This window comes from Condylostylus longicornis, unplaced genomic scaffold (assembly GCF_029603195.1).
Source record: "Condylostylus longicornis isolate FDR11 unplaced genomic scaffold, ASM2960319v2 ptg000048l, whole genome shotgun sequence".
Lineage (NCBI taxonomy): Eukaryota > Metazoa > Arthropoda > Insecta > Diptera > Dolichopodidae > Condylostylus > Condylostylus longicornis.
This window is the reverse complement of record NW_026578017.1, coordinates 21,033,424-21,050,659: the sequence shown is the minus strand read 5'-3', so window position 1 is coordinate 21,050,659 and position 17,236 is coordinate 21,033,424. Positions and strand designations below refer to the sequence as shown.

The window sequence follows — 17,236 nt, the reverse complement described above, 5'->3', positions numbered from 1 at the left end:
TTCTTCATTTTCAATAAATTATTTGATATTAAATACATATATATGTACATATATAACTTGAATATATGCATATACATATATATGTATATTCCAATTGAATTGAAATTCGTACTTTTCTGATTTCTTATTTTTAAAGTTGTTTGCTTTCTCTCAGAAAAAGAAAATATTTTTTTTTTATCAGTTCACGTCTCATTAAAGACACTGAAACTGAACATTATGTGAATTCAGTTTGTAAGTGTAAGTTTGAATATGTGTGGTATATATGCTAAATAAATGCATAAGCAATTATAGGTAATTTAAATTCACAGCATAAGGTTTTGTTAACATTTGTTTTATTAATAGGGCAACAAAGTTATCAAAGACAATATTAGAGAAATTTTTTTGAATAGAATTTGCAACTATACCGGTAGAAATTACAGATATTTTTATTATATGTACCTCAATTCTCAGAGAATTGAGAGTCGGTTACCTATGCTATTTTACGCATGACATTTTTAATAATTTTTCAGTAATTTAACTAAAACAGAATATGCTGAATTTCTACCTAATACTACATTTTCCATTTATATTAATTTTATTGTGTGAAGTTGCTTAGAACCGCAATATATTACAATCTCCGATTATGTGTGTCTATTAAAATTAGAGTAAAATACTAAAAGCATGCAAATATTATTTACAATCTTACACTAGCCAAATACATCACCTACCGAATGATGTGAACAAAACAGGAAACTAAACCTGCAGCTTTTTTGGATGAGAACAGGATGATAGAAAATCATTTATAAGAAAGTTAAGCAGTACGTCGTTTGAGATTAAAGTGCTTCGGGAGGGGCTTTCAGTTTCAGAAGGGGCTCAAAGCTCGCCTTTGGAAGTGTCGCTGCTTGATAAAGGTGCAATTTTCTGAATTACATTGATTATCTAATTGAGATTAGAATCAAGAGTTTTTGAGGTTCTAGAATTGGAGTAAAAGACACAATAAGCTAAGATGAGAGACCGCCAAATCAGCATTGAGCTTCCAGGGAAGGATAGGGCTCAACAGCAGCAAAAAATTGTTGTTGTTTTTGTAGTTGTTAATTGAAAATACATACTCAAAATTTTTTCACTTAATCAATTTAATTTAAAATTTATTTTGCATTTGTTTTTAATTTGTTTTTTTAATATAAAATTTCATATTTATTAATTTTAACAATAAAATATTTAAAATTTTTTTTTTAAATAAAAAATATTATTGATCCAAATTTCGAAAATCGAACTTAAACAATATTTAAGTTAAAAATTTTTTGAATTCTTTTGTTTAATTTTAAACTTAATTTAAAATTTAAATTATTTAATAATACTAAAATATATTTATTTACAATTCAAACATATGTGAAATTAATACCTAATCATTATACCTATACATACATACATATATACTTAAAAATTTACACCTACCAACTAATACATGTATGTACAATTACTTAACATATTCACACAGCACACAATTATAGTAAGAATAAACAAAAAAAAATAAATTTAAAAAATATAGGAAAATAAATTATACAAAATTTTTAAACAAAATCAGTACGCATTTTGATCAGTTGAACTATTTAAAATTCCTGCTGTTGTAATAGCAGCAGCTGCTGCAGCTACTGCTGATGCTGTAGAACCTGTCGATGATGGTAATATTGAACCAGTTGTCATTTGTATTGGTATTGAATGTTGAGCTGATATTAATGATGGTGCAAATCTTTCAAAACCACTACTAATATCAATTGATGTCGGATTTTTTCTTAAATCTGGTTTTGGTCCACTTAATGCCATTTTTTCCATATGTTGATGTTGAGATCTGATTGCAAATCTATTTACATGTACTGGTATTGGTACAACAATTTTTGTTCCATTATTACCAGTACGACCTAAACCATGTGATGTAAGACCAGCTTTAACACGTTTCCATTTAGCACGTCTATTTTGAAACCATATTTTAACCTATATAATTTTATTAAAATAAAGAAAAAAATATAAATAAAACAATTATTATAAAATATTTTTAATTAAAATATTAAATTTTGTACCTGAACTTCACTTAATTTAAGACTAGTTGCTATTTGACTTCTTTCTGTTAAACTAAGGTACTTTTTTGCATGAAATTCACGTTCTAATTCTAATAATTGTTCAGATGTAAATGCTGTTCTACGTCTTCTTGATTTTGAATTATTACTATTATTGCTACTATTATTGTTACCATTATTACCACCGCCACCACTACCACCAGTTTCAGAACCTTTTGTTGATTCACCGGATGCATTGTGGCCAGAATTACCATCATCAGAGCATTCATCACTAATATCATCTGAATGGCAATCTATAAATAGCAAAAAAAATAAAATTAAATAAATAAAATGAACAATAAAATAAATCATTAAATAAATCCAATGGTCGTTTGCAGTGACTTATGACTTTTCAAAGAAAAAAAACCAATCAATAAGTTATAAGAATTAAATTATCCTTTTTGTGTATAAATAGACTGTAAAAATCACTTTTAAGTGATGTATGCCTATAATGTGTTTATGATGGGAAAAAGTTGATTTTCTGAGGGGGTCACAAATTTTTAATATCAAATCATTCAAAAGTTAATTGATTGGAGAGACATACGTATAAAATGTAATGTATATTATTTAAGAGAAATTTTTGGAAATGACAAATTATTATAATATATATAAGTAATTATATGAAGATATGTGGTGCATGTTATTCTTAAATTGTTTTGGATTTCTAAATCGTATAATCGTAAATTGAGTTACACTCTAAAAATAAACTTTCAAAATAAAATGAACAATTGCTACTCTCACTGTTAAAAATTTATATCTTAAAGTTTATTTGTTTTTAGTTTTTTAAGTACCATTTTCATTTTTAACCCATAGTCTCAAAGTTATATGCTGCATCAGACTACGAAATATAATATTTACCATCAATAAATGTGCAGTTTCAAATTTAAACTAAAAACTTTTGGTTTTGTGTTTTAAAATTTAGATTTTGGTGTGCTCAAATTAGAGTATTGTTTAGAGTAAGTGCGTATTGAGTGACATTGAGCTAAGAAATCAAAGCTGTACTAACGTGCGTGCTTTGTTTTTCAAAGTGAAGCCAAAGAAGAAAAGCCAATAAAATCAAAAGAAAATCCTATCATCCAAAAAGATCAAATCGAAATCTTTAGCCATTCTGTTTGTTTCCAAGAATTTGATATCGGGATCCGGCATTATTTAAAGAAATTTAGCCATTTAATTTTTTAAAAATTTTCTGCAAATTTATAGAATATAAATTTTCGTTTTGAACTAGACTCAAACATGAGGTAGTAAGTCCAATTTTATAGCGAACCACCGCACACATAACATACTGAAACTTTTTTTTTGAGTGTGCAAGCACGTATTAAAAAGTATAAAAACATTATGTCAAAAATTATTTCTAAAATCAAAATTAATGTAAAAACATTTTCATAAAAGCATGTCACAAGTTAAAAATCAAATCAAATTGAAAGGAAAATAAAAAGGACAAAATTTAAATACGACATTGTATTTGTATATGTATACGTATATACATATGTATTTATGTAAATAAAAACATAATAAATTGCGGTGAGCGGTTCAAGATAAGAAAACAGGGTGGGTACGTTATGTTTCTTTTAATATGAGTACATACATTCATATATGTACATCGCTAGATATAAAATTAATAAGAGTTATTTGTACATGAGTATCAACCCCCACTAATTTTACAAATTATAAATTTTATCAGATCATATTCATATAACACTTTTATGGTCGGATTAACACTAAGTATTGTCGTCGTTCAATGTTTTCTTTTTTACTTTCTCACTCCATATTTTTTATTTTGCTGTCAAGGCAATAGAAGTTAACAATTACAATAACAATCATTTAAATATTCACAATAAATATTTTAATATAAATGACAAAATTTATATTTTACAGTGTTACCATATTTGTAACAGAATCGATAAATAAAATTTATTGAAAACTTTAGATTATATGGGGTTTTGTGTTGTAAAACTTGAGATATTTTTTGATTTGAAAAATGTTCTCTGTAAAGATCTTGTCTCAATACATTGGCGGTTGTCTATTACTTCTGAACACATTGATGGTTTCAAGAAGTTACAGAAATTTTAAAGAAGAACTTAAACTTTTGCTTGTATTTACTTAACAAGTATAAGTAATAAATAATAGTAGTTTTTCCTATATTATTCCTGATACAATACATACGGCATTGTATGTTATGTCAATGTCAAATAATAACTACTTGATTCTCAATAATTGTTTTACTTTTTAACGCAATCTTAACTAAACCAATCAACTTTGATGTTAATTAAATTCCGGCCAACAAACGTTATTTTACATTTTATTTAAATGTCCTTGTACTTGCATTTTTTAATTTCATTTAAGTATCTGCTTGATAATCAACTAAGAATAAACATAGTAATTACGTCTTCGAAATTGACTGTCAATGTGAAAGAATTGTTGCAATAATATTTCTCGCAAACGCATCTCAGTGACTTTTTTCAAAATTAATGGCGCACAAGCAGCTTTGTGCAAATTAAATTAACAAATATTTCTTAAATATGGCAACAATAAATGTTATTTATTATTATTACATATACACATATCATTATATGGTTGTATACATGTTAAATACATTTTATATATTTTCCTTTAATAAACTCTTTATGATATTGAACTGGATCGAAAAAGTATAATACGTCTAATAAAATATACTTTTGTAAATGTTACGGTATATGTGCAAAAATGGGTATATACGTCATTTGTTGAAAACTGGATGAAAACTCAACAATTGAAATGTTATTTTAAATTTTCTTTATTTTATCATTTGTATTTGGAAGAATTAATGTTTTCGAATTTGGTATTTTCCTAGTTCCAGTTAAATTTAAAACAACTGACTTATAATAAAGAGGATGAAGCAAAATAATATTAGACAAGATACATGAAAAATCTGTTTTTAATAAAATAACCTCATATACTGACTCAGATTTGATTGAAAAACCAGTACTTTTTCTTTTATATCACTCCAACTTACTGTTAATGAGATAAAAATCCCATTTCTAACAAAAATGTCACTTATTTTCTTGAGTTGTTAAATCATTTACTCATATTATTCTATTAGGACTACTCATATACTTTGATACACTTGGAAAATTTGACGTTCCCACGAATACTTTTCTAAAAATATCTAACGCTCATTTATGTTGACTTCACACTTTTTTGAAAATTTTTACCCTCAACATGCACTTATACCGTAACAAAACAATATTAATAGATCCTTTTTAAGAATATTGTTATAATGTTTTGAGGGTGATTTTAAAATCATAAATGTTTGTTAGAATTTTTCATCCTTTGTGTAACGTTTAACTGTTAACCGAATTATGAATTTATAATTTCAATTTCCAAAATAAACTCTATAATAACAGTTTAATATGATTGTCTACTAAATGTATGTACTTATATACATACAAGAATATTCAAATGAAATTTCAATTCAATTCCAACAAAAAAGGGGGATTTGTTGCTAAATTCAAAATTTTGATTTTCTTTGTAAATGGGGAACATTTCCCTTATAGACAACCGTTAAAAAATAATTTTCCATAAATATTATTGTGATAAAAAAGTTTGAGGTTTTGAATAATATGAAATTTATCTAAAAAAGTACTTAAAAGAATTGAGTGGAACGAAGAGAAAAGTGAATTTATTTTGTTCGTATGTTTACTATTTTAAAAAGAAAGGCTGGTCAGGTTTATTAAAATGTTATAAAGATTAAATGAAAATTAAGACAGTTATAAATTTGCGACAGGAAATCAATTAAGAATTTTTGTTTTTTTTTTTTAAGAAAACAAAATAATAATGGAGTTGTAGTTTTGTGAAACAGCAGGAGGAGGAATGAATACAGCCACATCATCACATGAATTTATGTAATCTTGTATTTTTGTGTAGAAATTGTAATTAGTTGAGGAACTTTTAATATTTAGAAGACATAAGATATCTAAAATAATTTGTGAAATTAACAGAAATTATGACTTATATGTACTTCCTCCTTATGATTTAAGCTTTGCTAACATAATTCTTGCTAATCCATTATATCACTATTCAATAACTTTGCTAATTCACTATAGTTGTAACCATAAAAGTTTTTATATTTCACCTGAAGCGTAGAAGGCAAAATAAGCTTGATATTGCGTTTCTATCTTAATTTTTCCAAATAGCCTATGCTACCAAATTTACTAATACTCACTTGAATTTACTAAGATCGTTAATTTATAGGTTTGTCTTAGTAAATTCATTAATTGTATTGATTTAAGTATAGTCTTCCGCTAGCGTATAATATTTTGGAGAGTTATACATTTAGGACGCTCCATTTAATAGTATATATAACACATTTCAAATTGACAATTACACCAGCCTTTACGAATGAGTAATTGAAAATAATAATATCAAACAAATATTTAATAAACTAGTCGTAAACTATAACGTAGCTTATTTAATTAGCTATGTTATAGTTCACAAATACTCCAGAGTAATTTTGAGTGTAATTTTCATGTAAAATAAATGCATTGATTGCCAATATTCATTCGCTTTAATAAAATCAATAATGGTGTATTAATAATTGAATTTCAATTGAAATATTTAATTTTCATATAAGAATTTATAATTTTCTGTTCAAGAATTTCAAAGTGGTTTAAATTTCATCTCATGAAAACCACCTGCTGGTAAAAGTATTCTCCGGCATTTTCAATTGCTTTCCAAATACTTAACCACAAATTTAAAATGTCTTTAAATTTTAAGAATTACAAATAGTTCCTAAGGCTATTCTAGAATATTATATAAGAATTATACACAATTTTTATTCTAATTTATGCACCAAATGACTAAACGGTGTCTTATCACATTTTATGTGATTTATTTATCACAATAGAAAAAAATTACAATTTTTTTCAAAAAAATTCACTTAAAATTTTCATAATTTTTATTTTTAATATTTTTTTTTTTTTGAATAAATTTTGAAACAGTTGCAAAATATCAGTAATTTCCATTAAGATGTCCTTTAAATAATTTGTTGTTTTTTTTCTTTATACGTAAAATCAGTGAAATTTAATACCATTACAAATAAGTGCGAATAAATTAAGCACAGATACAAATATTTACAGCGCTTTCAACTATCTATGCTTATAACTGTTATATTTAAAATAGAAGTATGTATACCAATTATCCTTAACAATAATGATTATCATCATTACTACAATCATTAAAATCATAGCGTTTATGATGTGCCTACAACCTTGAATTAAAATTTCCAGCCCATATATGTAAGTAAAAAAATATTTAACAAAAGAAAATTGTGAATGTTCTACTATGTGTACTACACCACTTACTGCAAATATGTATACATATACATAAGTATCTGTAAATTTGAAAGTGTCCTCATTTTTAAAATCAAACAATGAAAAGAGAAAATATGACAAAGGATGATTTTAATGTCAAAAATGTCAAAAATGCATTACAAATTCTTTGATTGTATAAAAGAGTAAAGTTAGAAAACAAAAACTTATTTTATAAAGCAACTGTATCATAATTTTAGCAAAGGAAATATTTACAGGGTGAATCATTAAAAGTAATCATTAAATCATTGAAAAGTGTATTAAATATTTAAGACCAATATTTTTTTTGGAATTATACAGTTGATTGATTCAATTTAGTTTAATTAGTACAGTTGATTAATTCAACTGAGTTGAATTTCGTTGAGTTCAGTTGACATAAATTTGACTAAGACTAAAAGAAAATATCATGGAAATCAGATTATTTGTATCGAAAATTAGGACTAAGGATTTCAGGGCTACTAAATTGTATTGCAATTTATTTTACAATATTTTGGAATAATAGATTGATTTGATTGTTTATTACCAAGTTATAATTATCGAATTATAACAATATAATGCACTAAATATTGCAATAACTATAGTCATAAGTTAAGCTATAAATTACAGTTTGTATAACATACAATTTTTCGGTAAATTAATACGTTCAAAAAATAACCTAGTAATCAATTTACTACGTTTTGTGTAAATGTTTATGATATGTTTCAGGTACAAATATTTAAAATATAAAATCAACCAAACTTAATTAACCAAACTTAAGTAGACTCTAACTTTGCGTAACCACCATTTTGCTTAGTTTTGGTTGTTTGCCAAAAATTTCATTTGCAAGTCTTTATCTAAAAATCGTTATAAATTGTTGGCAAGAAGTTGATCAATTATTTATGGATTCCTCTTCGATAATGAATTATATTCTCTTTATTTTGAACAAAACTTTTGAATTAAATCTTCTTTAAACGTGGCTAGTTTATAATTTTAAAAGCCGAAACTACAAATTCGAATTGGAGAACAGGCTTATTGCACTTATCATTGATTCTAATAACACAATTCTGATTTTTGCTTGTGAAACACCTTGTACTACAGAAAATAATAAACGTACAATATAGTAGTGATGTAGACGAATTACAGTAGCGAATTTAGAAAATGTACATACACACATACATATTTAAAAAAAAAAAATTGTTATTAGCCGATTGTTATTGTGAAACGAAGTTGAAAATTTTTTTCAAAAAAAAACAAAAAGCAGTTAAGAGACTGTAATTTTTTTTTCTCCTAACAAATTGTTATCCGTGAAGTGTTAAAAATATAGAATTGAAATGATGACGAATGTGTTTTAGTGTTATGATAATTTTTTTTTTTTTATTTCTAATTTTTGTATTTCAAACAATTTGCAATGCATGTCTAGATTTTGTTAAAAAGGACGTTTGTTATACTTATTTAACACTTTTACGCTCTATACGAATAAAGGAGGTGTTGAAAAATTTTTTTTTTGCTCTATTTTTAATTTTTGATCTCATTTTAATTTTTTAATTGTAAAATTTTATTTTTTAATATGACAGAAACGCTATAAAAAAAAATTTCATATCTGTTCAAGGGCCATCAATGAAAATTACTCAAAGTATTTTGAATTTATTTTCTTTTGTAATTAAAAATTCTATTTTAGTAGTCTATATGTGTATTTACTTAAAGTTTAAGAAATTTCTTTCGAATGGCACTTGAAAACTATTAACAATATTGTTAACAATTAATAATTTAATAATGGGGAATTTATTTAATTTCAAGTTTTTGATTTGATTTTTTAAATATTAGAAAAAAATTTGCAAAATTTATAATATTTTAGTCTTCCCTAAATTTGGGAGAAATATAAAAATTATAAAAATGCAAGAATAATTTTTCCAATTTAAAAATTTATGCTTTATTTAAAAACAATTTTTTATAAGTGGCTGATAAATGATTACAATTTGATAAGGACTTAGAAATTTGGTGAAGATAAGTGATTGTAGAGTTTTTAAAATTTAGCCTTAGGTATGATTTTGAGTATCTCTACGCAAAAAGTACATACATAAATGGTTATTATGGCTTTCATTGCAAATACTAAATGCAAAAATTTTTAAATTAAATTAGGGTTGCATTTCATTCGAAATCATTTGTAATAAAATTATTAAATAAAATATTGAAATGAAATTTAATTATTTATAAAAGTTGAAAATTTTAAATGTAAAATGTATATATACATTATATAAGTGAGTGACAGCTAGCACTATAATTGAGTAACAGCTGGATATTAAAACTGAACTCATTGTATAATTTATATTATAGAGAGTGTTAAAGAGCGTATCATGGACATGAAATTAATATAAAAATACAAATACGAGAATAAGTTTTGTGGTTGAAGAGCTGATTGATTTGGAACCATTTTGTTTTAAGGAAATTAAATACAAAGTTTGTATTGCAATATGTGCATATCTCTTTGTAGCTAAGTGTATTGATAAAATTTCGAAATGAAATTAAAGATGGAGCTACAAAAAACTTAAATTTAAATCATTCTTTAAAAAATTGTTAAAGTTCAGTTATGGTAAATTGAACTTGAAGGTTCATGTAAATAAAAAATTATTTAATATTAAGATTAAATTGTGGGAAATTTAAATTTGTAACAAGAAAGATTATTTTTCGGGATGCAATCGATACCAGATGATCGTTGTTTAAGTAATGAAAGATTGCTTGAAGTACCAAATTATAAAAATAATCTAGAACGGGTCAAATCAATAGGATTTTTATTAGTATCTGTTAAATAACAAATATTTCGGAGTGGTTTGAATGGATTCAGCTTGGAAAATCTTGAAGAGAATCAAATAATAAACAGGAACGAAACTGTCTTAATGACATATTATATAAGTAAGCACTTCTTATTTCATTAACTGAAAAATTAATTTATTGTTTGGTTTTCAAAAATAATTTTAGTTTACTAAGCTCATTTAAGTAATTAAGATTTTTAAAAATTTATGGGTGGTATTATTATAATTACATTACATCTATAAGTGATTTGTTTACACTGTTAAACATGTGCCGAATTATTGTTTTTTCTATAACTATGCTGTGCGCTTTCTTACTTGTAATATAAAAAAATATGTTTATGTAATTAATTAGAATTTTTTCTTTCCAATATTTGGCATTATTGTACAAAATATTCTGTAGCAAATTTGTTTTCAAAGAAACTTTAAATATAATTTTGAAGTTCAGACGCATTCATACATGCAAGCCAAGCTAAATGTGCTTCATATAAAAGCGGCAGAAGTGGGTTTGAAATTTAACACAAGAAAAACCAAATCCCTCCGAATAAACACAACAATGAGTAAACCCTTCTTAATTTGTCATAGATGCCAGCACAATACAAGATGTCAATTATTTCGACAATATAACATCGACAACCGGAGGGGTTAAAGAAGACATAGAAAACAGCTTGAAGTGGCTAAGGCAAATTATGGGCTATCTGACATTTGGCTATTTTCGCATTTTTTCAGAAATACAAAATCAACGCATGTATGAAATCAGTCCTGTTGTATGGTTGCGATACATGACAAAAAAATTAATACACATACAAAATACAGGTATTCATAAATAAAAGCCTAAAAATCATCTACCAAGTAATCTGGCTCAGATGAATTACCGACACAGATCTCTGGGATCTAACCAACCAATAACAAGACAGCCATTGGGGTGGAACCTGGAAGAAGCGTTGGACGACTTAAGAATACATGGCAAAGAACAATAAAGAAAGAAATTACAGAGGCCAAAATGACATAAGCAGAAGTAAAACAAATGGCTTCTAACAGAGTTAATTGTAAAAGTTTTATGGAAACCCTGTGATTCCAAGGGGAGTAAAGCAGGAACATTGTGTATTTGATTTTATTCCCGATTAACAAAAAAAAATTGTTAGTTAAAATCTTAAACGTTTTTAATCAAACTGTGTTCAAATAATTTTATTTAAAAATTGTATTTTTTATTTATGTGTATGTATAGAACAGTACTCTAAGAAACCATACAAATTGGCTTACTGTGCTTTTAGCTTACGGCAAATTTTTTAAATCAAAACACTTTTTTCGTTTATTTTCATTAGTTGCGTTATTAAAAGGCTCAATTTCGTGTGAACGTACCATAATTTAATAAAATCATTTTGTTTTAAGTGTAAATAAGTGAAAATGTATAAGTGTACACTGCATACACAATGGAAGTTTTATTGGTTTTTCATGTTATACGTATGTTGTGATGAAAATGCTTCAATCATATCAACTTTAAACCAATACTGTTCTTTATAATTGTATAAAATTTATTATTTTTTTGCTTGGCTTTTAAATTTTAAGCTACTTTAAAAGCACGTATCATTTCAATCACTTAACAAAATGAAAACGTTAACAAAAAGCTACCAAGCGTTGACTTTAAGTACGTGATAATTTTTTTTTGTTATTAATTTTTCATTTAATGCACACAGTTAAAGTTTCCTAACATAGGCTGCTAACAGAATTTAAATATTTAAATTATTACATTTTATAATGAGTCTGACGTCAATGTTGTTTAACATAGCACAAAACAAAAAGAGGAATATACACACACGTGTTATATGTAATTATAATGTAAATTGCATTTTGGGTTGGATGGAATGCACTTATAATATTATAAGTTGGAGCATGGATATTGCGTAAAAAATTCGTATACCAAATATACAATGTTTATAAAAATATAATTTACTGATAATTTATATTATGTAATTTTAAGTAGAATCGCTAGCAGTAATGTGGAGTGTTTAATTTTAAAAGGTTATATGACTTTAACACTAAGGTTGCATTAAATTTCAATACTAATAATTTGCATTAAATCGTGGAAAATCTGCAGAAAATTTTATAAAAATTAAAATTAGTGCATTACTTATTAATAGATGTATTTTAGAAAAATTGGCACGTTACAAATAAATTTTTCTAATACTTAACATTCTTCGAACTTCGGTACATAATTTATTCTATTCTTTATATGGTAACTCAATTTTTCGAAACTATACTATTTTTATTTTTTATAAACAATTTTTGAAAAGTGTCTCCGTCCAATGAGTGAATTGATATTGTAATCATTGAACGGAGTGTAATATCAATGAGTACATTTACATTAAATTGTTAACACAATTAAATTATTTATTTTTTTTAAATAATTTAAGGCAAAATAAAAATTTTACTGAATTAATATTCACAAAGCTTCTTTTATTATTATTGGAAGCTAACAATTTTTGCCAAAACAACAAAATTCCTGGAACTACGTCACCACAATCCTGAATTTTACACTGCTAATATTATAGCCATAAATAATTGTCGTATGTTTCAAACCAACACATTTTATATGTGGTCCATATAGTTCCTTTAAGAAACGCAAATTTTCAACACGTATTCAAAGCAACTACTGATCACAGTTTTCTATAAAATCACAGTTTGCAATCTCGTTCGTCTCATTTCCATATGTTATCTAAAATTCCCATTATGCATGTATTTTTTTTCCGGTATTTTTCAATTTAGAACTTATGATAATTAATTCCAATATAAGTTTATTTTTCTTCATGGTAAATAATCGAGTTTCGAAATCATTCATCCGAAATAGTTGCAATGTCATTTTATAACCAAATATTGGAAGAATTTGTTCTATAAGTATAAAAGAGACACATAAGAACTTTAATTGAAGATTTCAGATTTCTTTTACAAAGGGAGCGGCTCTTGATTTTTTTTCATATACACAAAAGGAATTACAAATTAATTTTTTTTACAAAATATGAAAATTACCATATAAATTTAATCACCTTTAACAAGCGTTAAATATTTTCATTTTTTAAAATAAAAAATGCCTAATCATTTCAAATGAATAAAAAATAAAAAACTAAAAAAATAATTTGAAGTTATATATAACAAATTATTAATCACCTTTGTTGTCTAATCCATTCGGTGACATTGTTAAACTAATTTCACTACATGAATCAACACTATCATCAATTAAATCATCATTGCAACGATTCTCACGATCATTAATATCAGATTTAATATTGAATATTTGATAAAAACGATTATTATCAATTGAATTTCCGCTATTATCAATATTATTATTTTTATTACTGCTACTAATTACATTATTACCATTATTTTGACTAATTATTGTACCATTATAATGTTGTAACAATGGATTATGATGATGATTATGACTATTGTTATTGTTATGAGAATGATGATAATGGTTTGTACTTAAATCCATATTTAATAAATCACTTGATTTATCTGCTATATCTAAAATTTTACCATTTTGTGAAAATGCTGATGCAACAACAGCTGCAGCTGCAGCAGCAGCAGCCGCAGTACCTAATGTTATACGTCCTTTAAAACGTTGATCAAAATTTGAATTTTGTAATAATTGTTGTTGTTGTTGTTCAGTTGAACTATTTATTAAATCATTATTTGCAATTAAATAATCATTTTGTATAGCGTTATTATTAGCACTACTCGCTAATAATAACTCAGTTAATTTTTCCCGTGCTGTTATATCACCACAATTATTCATCATAAAATGTGCTAAAGTTTCACGATATCTTGGATCCGAATGATTTAAAAAAGATCTTGGATCTAAAAAATTTGACATTATTGATGTTGGTGTTGATGATGTTGTTGTTGTTGTTATTGATGATATTCTTAATCCGTTTTCATCTACTGGTGGTGGTGATGATGAAGATAATTGTTGCAGAGAGTGATGGCGATCTATTGTTGATATTGAAAATCTTTTATTTAAATTTTGTGTTGTTTCTGCTGATAAATTTTGTAAATGAATTGCTAATGAATTTGTTGGATTCGAAAAGAAATGTGATAATCGAGATTCTTGATGTAGTGAATTATGTTGTTGTTGTTGCTGCTGTTGTTGATGATGACTTAAATGTGGATGATGATTTAAATAACCCATCCATGGATTATAAAATGGAAAATTATTTAATCCTAATTGTGTAAAACCACAATTTATTGATGGTGTTGTTTGTTGTTGTTGCTGTTCGGCTATTGCTACTGGTAATGTTTTTATTGACTGTTGTGATGATTGATATTGTGTTGAATCATTATATTCCGATTCTATTTGTATTTGTTCTGATGATGAAGGAGATGTTTGATGATTATCATCTTGATTATAATCTAAACTATCTAAATTGCTATTGTTATTATTATTATTGTTATATGCTTTTGTTGGAGATTCTATTGGTGAAGATGTTGTATTATTATCCATATTGCTGTTATTTGTTTGATTATTATTATTATTATGACTTGATAATAAATTTTCAATTGAAAATTGATTTGTTAAACGTGACATTCTTGTGTTAGATACGTTCAATTCAACACTGTTATTATTATTACTATTATTTAAAATTTCAATTTCTGTTTTATTTTTATCCATTTTGTAAAATAATTTTCTCACTTTTTAATTAATATTAATTAAAAATTAAAAATAATATAAACAATTTTTTGCTTTTTCCATAATTGAATATTTAATTTTATATTTAACTAATTAAGTTATGCGCAATTCAATCGAATAAAATCCGCACCCTATAACAATTCTAATTACCGACGACAATTCAAAACTAATTTATAATAATTATTGTTACCTATAATATTCAATTGTATTTATTATAAAAAATTATTCCAAAAAAAAATTAATAACACAATTTTATTTTCACGTGACCGCTTACATTGAAGTTAGAAAATGAACTGAAAATTTTATAAAAGAAAATTGTCAAATGAATACTCGCATGCCTGTCACCACATATTATACCCTATACATATATGCGGATATGTACACATGTATGCATAATTGCCAGTTATATTGTTTGTTTTTCTTTTTAAATTCTGTTGTTTGTTTGTTTATTTAAGAGTCATCCCTATATTCATAATAAAACATACAATTATTTATTTTCAAAATTAACTCATTCTATTTTATTTGTTTAACACACACACAGACTCACAATTCATAATTTCTATTAATATAATATGTTTGTGTGCATATACACTAATCCCCATTTATTAATTCAATACAAATAATTCGTATTAAGTGATTTAAAATTATCTTCATTTTGAAAATAAAACAATATAAGAAGAGTAAATGAAAAGGGTGTGGTCGCTTTTATACAATAATAGTAGGAACATTATGTATCGTTCAGATGAAGCGGTCTACTGTTATAATTGTGTATGTGAATTTTAAACTAACACATTCAAATAAAGCTCCTCCTTTAATACCATTGATTGACATTTTTTATAAAAATTAATATTTGAAATATGTTGTGTGCGCGCGTGTATGAGTGTATTCTACGAAAATATGGCCGGTGTATGGTAATAATGATCTTGTTTTTTGTCCGTAAAGTTACTTTAAGAACATTTTTGTGTTGTTGTTTTTTGTGTTCTTTCTTAATTTGTATTTAATTTGTGTTTTTTTTTCGAAATATCCGCTATGGCCTTAGTAACTTAATTGATTTCTTTCTTTGCCCCCATACTTTTAGAATTTTTCTCTAAATTAAAATTTAAGAACTTTATTATAAATGATGATGATTATTATACTTGGTTTTCCTCCCTTCCTTCCTGCTTTATATTATAATTTATAGAATATATGTATATGTAGATATTCTGCGGTTTTTATTTTAATATTTTTTTTTCTTTTATGGTAATTACGTTAAATAAATTGTGAAATTATTCAAATAGAAGATAGAATGGAATATATCATTAAAATATTTCCATTTATTTAAATATGATTGCGCAAATATGTATACATATGTATGTAAGAATAGTAAATAGAAATGTGTATTATGTGTGTATGTACATATTTATACAAATTATTAATGTTTACTTTAGCAAAAATGTGTGAGTTAGGAAAATATAATTATGAATTTTTGCGGTAAATACGTGAGAAATTAAATTTAAACATTAAATAAAGAAAAGCATAAGATCTATATACATACGTGTGTATATGCATGTGTACACGAGTATCTCAGTGGTAGATACATAGTCACATACTTTTGTATGTAAAAATACAGAAATGGGCGATTTTGTACAAATATTTGAAAATTTTCTATTGTAAATTTCTTTATGTTACGAATTGACACTAATAAAAGTTATCACAAAACTATAGAAAATAGACAATTTTTCTAGTGAATTGAATTAAAGGTCGCCCACAATTTTCAAGGTAATTTAGAGCAGTTTTAAATTTTAAATTCTTCATTTTACCTTGAATAATGGCAGTTTGTTGTTTTTTTAAGCCTTGCGATTGAAAAAAAAGATAATACTGAAATTTTGGGCTACGTTTTTTTTTGGATTTTTAGGGATTTTGGGATCTTAACCGTTACAAAACTGGTTGTTTTTAACGGTACCAGCGGTACCTATAATTGCTTTCCCATTTTCAAAATTTTGTGAAGCATGAAATGTTCACACACAATTTATTTACTTGGCGAGACTTTTCGGAGAGGCCAGAGTGTCAGAAAGCCTGAAAGATAGCAAAAATCAAGAATCTTAATGTGTAGATGAGTTCCATAAATCATGACTTTTATTTTAAATTTATAATTTTCTACTGAAAAATATTGTTTTTCCTATTTTAATCTTATATTAGAATTAAATTTATTAAATTTAGTCAAATAAATATTGTTATACGTTGCGTATAACAATATTGCCTTTTATATATTAAATTACTCTTTATAGAACATAAGAAACCGAGACACGAATGATCGAATATTAAAATTATTACAAATTTTTATAAGAT

The 17,236-nt window shown here is 25.4% G+C and overlaps 1 protein-coding gene across 1 annotated transcript; it reads right to left on the bottom strand.

Annotated features, from left to right (window-relative positions):
* Positions 1-1,485: 1,485 nt before the first annotated feature.
* Positions 1,486-14,945, bottom strand: LOC129611099 (putative uncharacterized protein DDB_G0286901). The gene is made up of 3 exons (XM_055524049.1): positions 13,759-14,945; positions 2,058-2,347; positions 1,486-1,971 (listed from the first exon to the last, which is right to left on the bottom strand). The coding sequence occupies exons 1-3, from the start codon at positions 14,888-14,890 to the stop codon at positions 1,561-1,563; spliced, it is 1,833 nt and encodes a 610-aa protein (XP_055380024.1). The 5' UTR covers positions 14,891-14,945; the 3' UTR covers positions 1,486-1,560.
* Positions 14,946-17,236: the final 2,291 nt, after the last annotated feature.

Bases quoted from the DNA above. Each gene is read 5' to 3' on its own strand.
- LOC129611099 (XM_055524049.1), bottom strand. From the start codon at position 14,890: ATGGATAAAAATAAAACAGAAATTGAAATTTTAAATAATAGTAATAAT. The intron at 2,348-13,758 runs GTAAAATTTTAG...TGCTATTTATAG, and splicing joins ATCAGCATTTTCACAAAATG to ATTGCCATTCAGATGATATT. The intron at 1,972-2,057 runs GTACAAAATTTA...AAAATTATATAG, and splicing joins TTAAATTAAGTGAAGTTCAG to GTTAAAATATGGTTTCAAAA.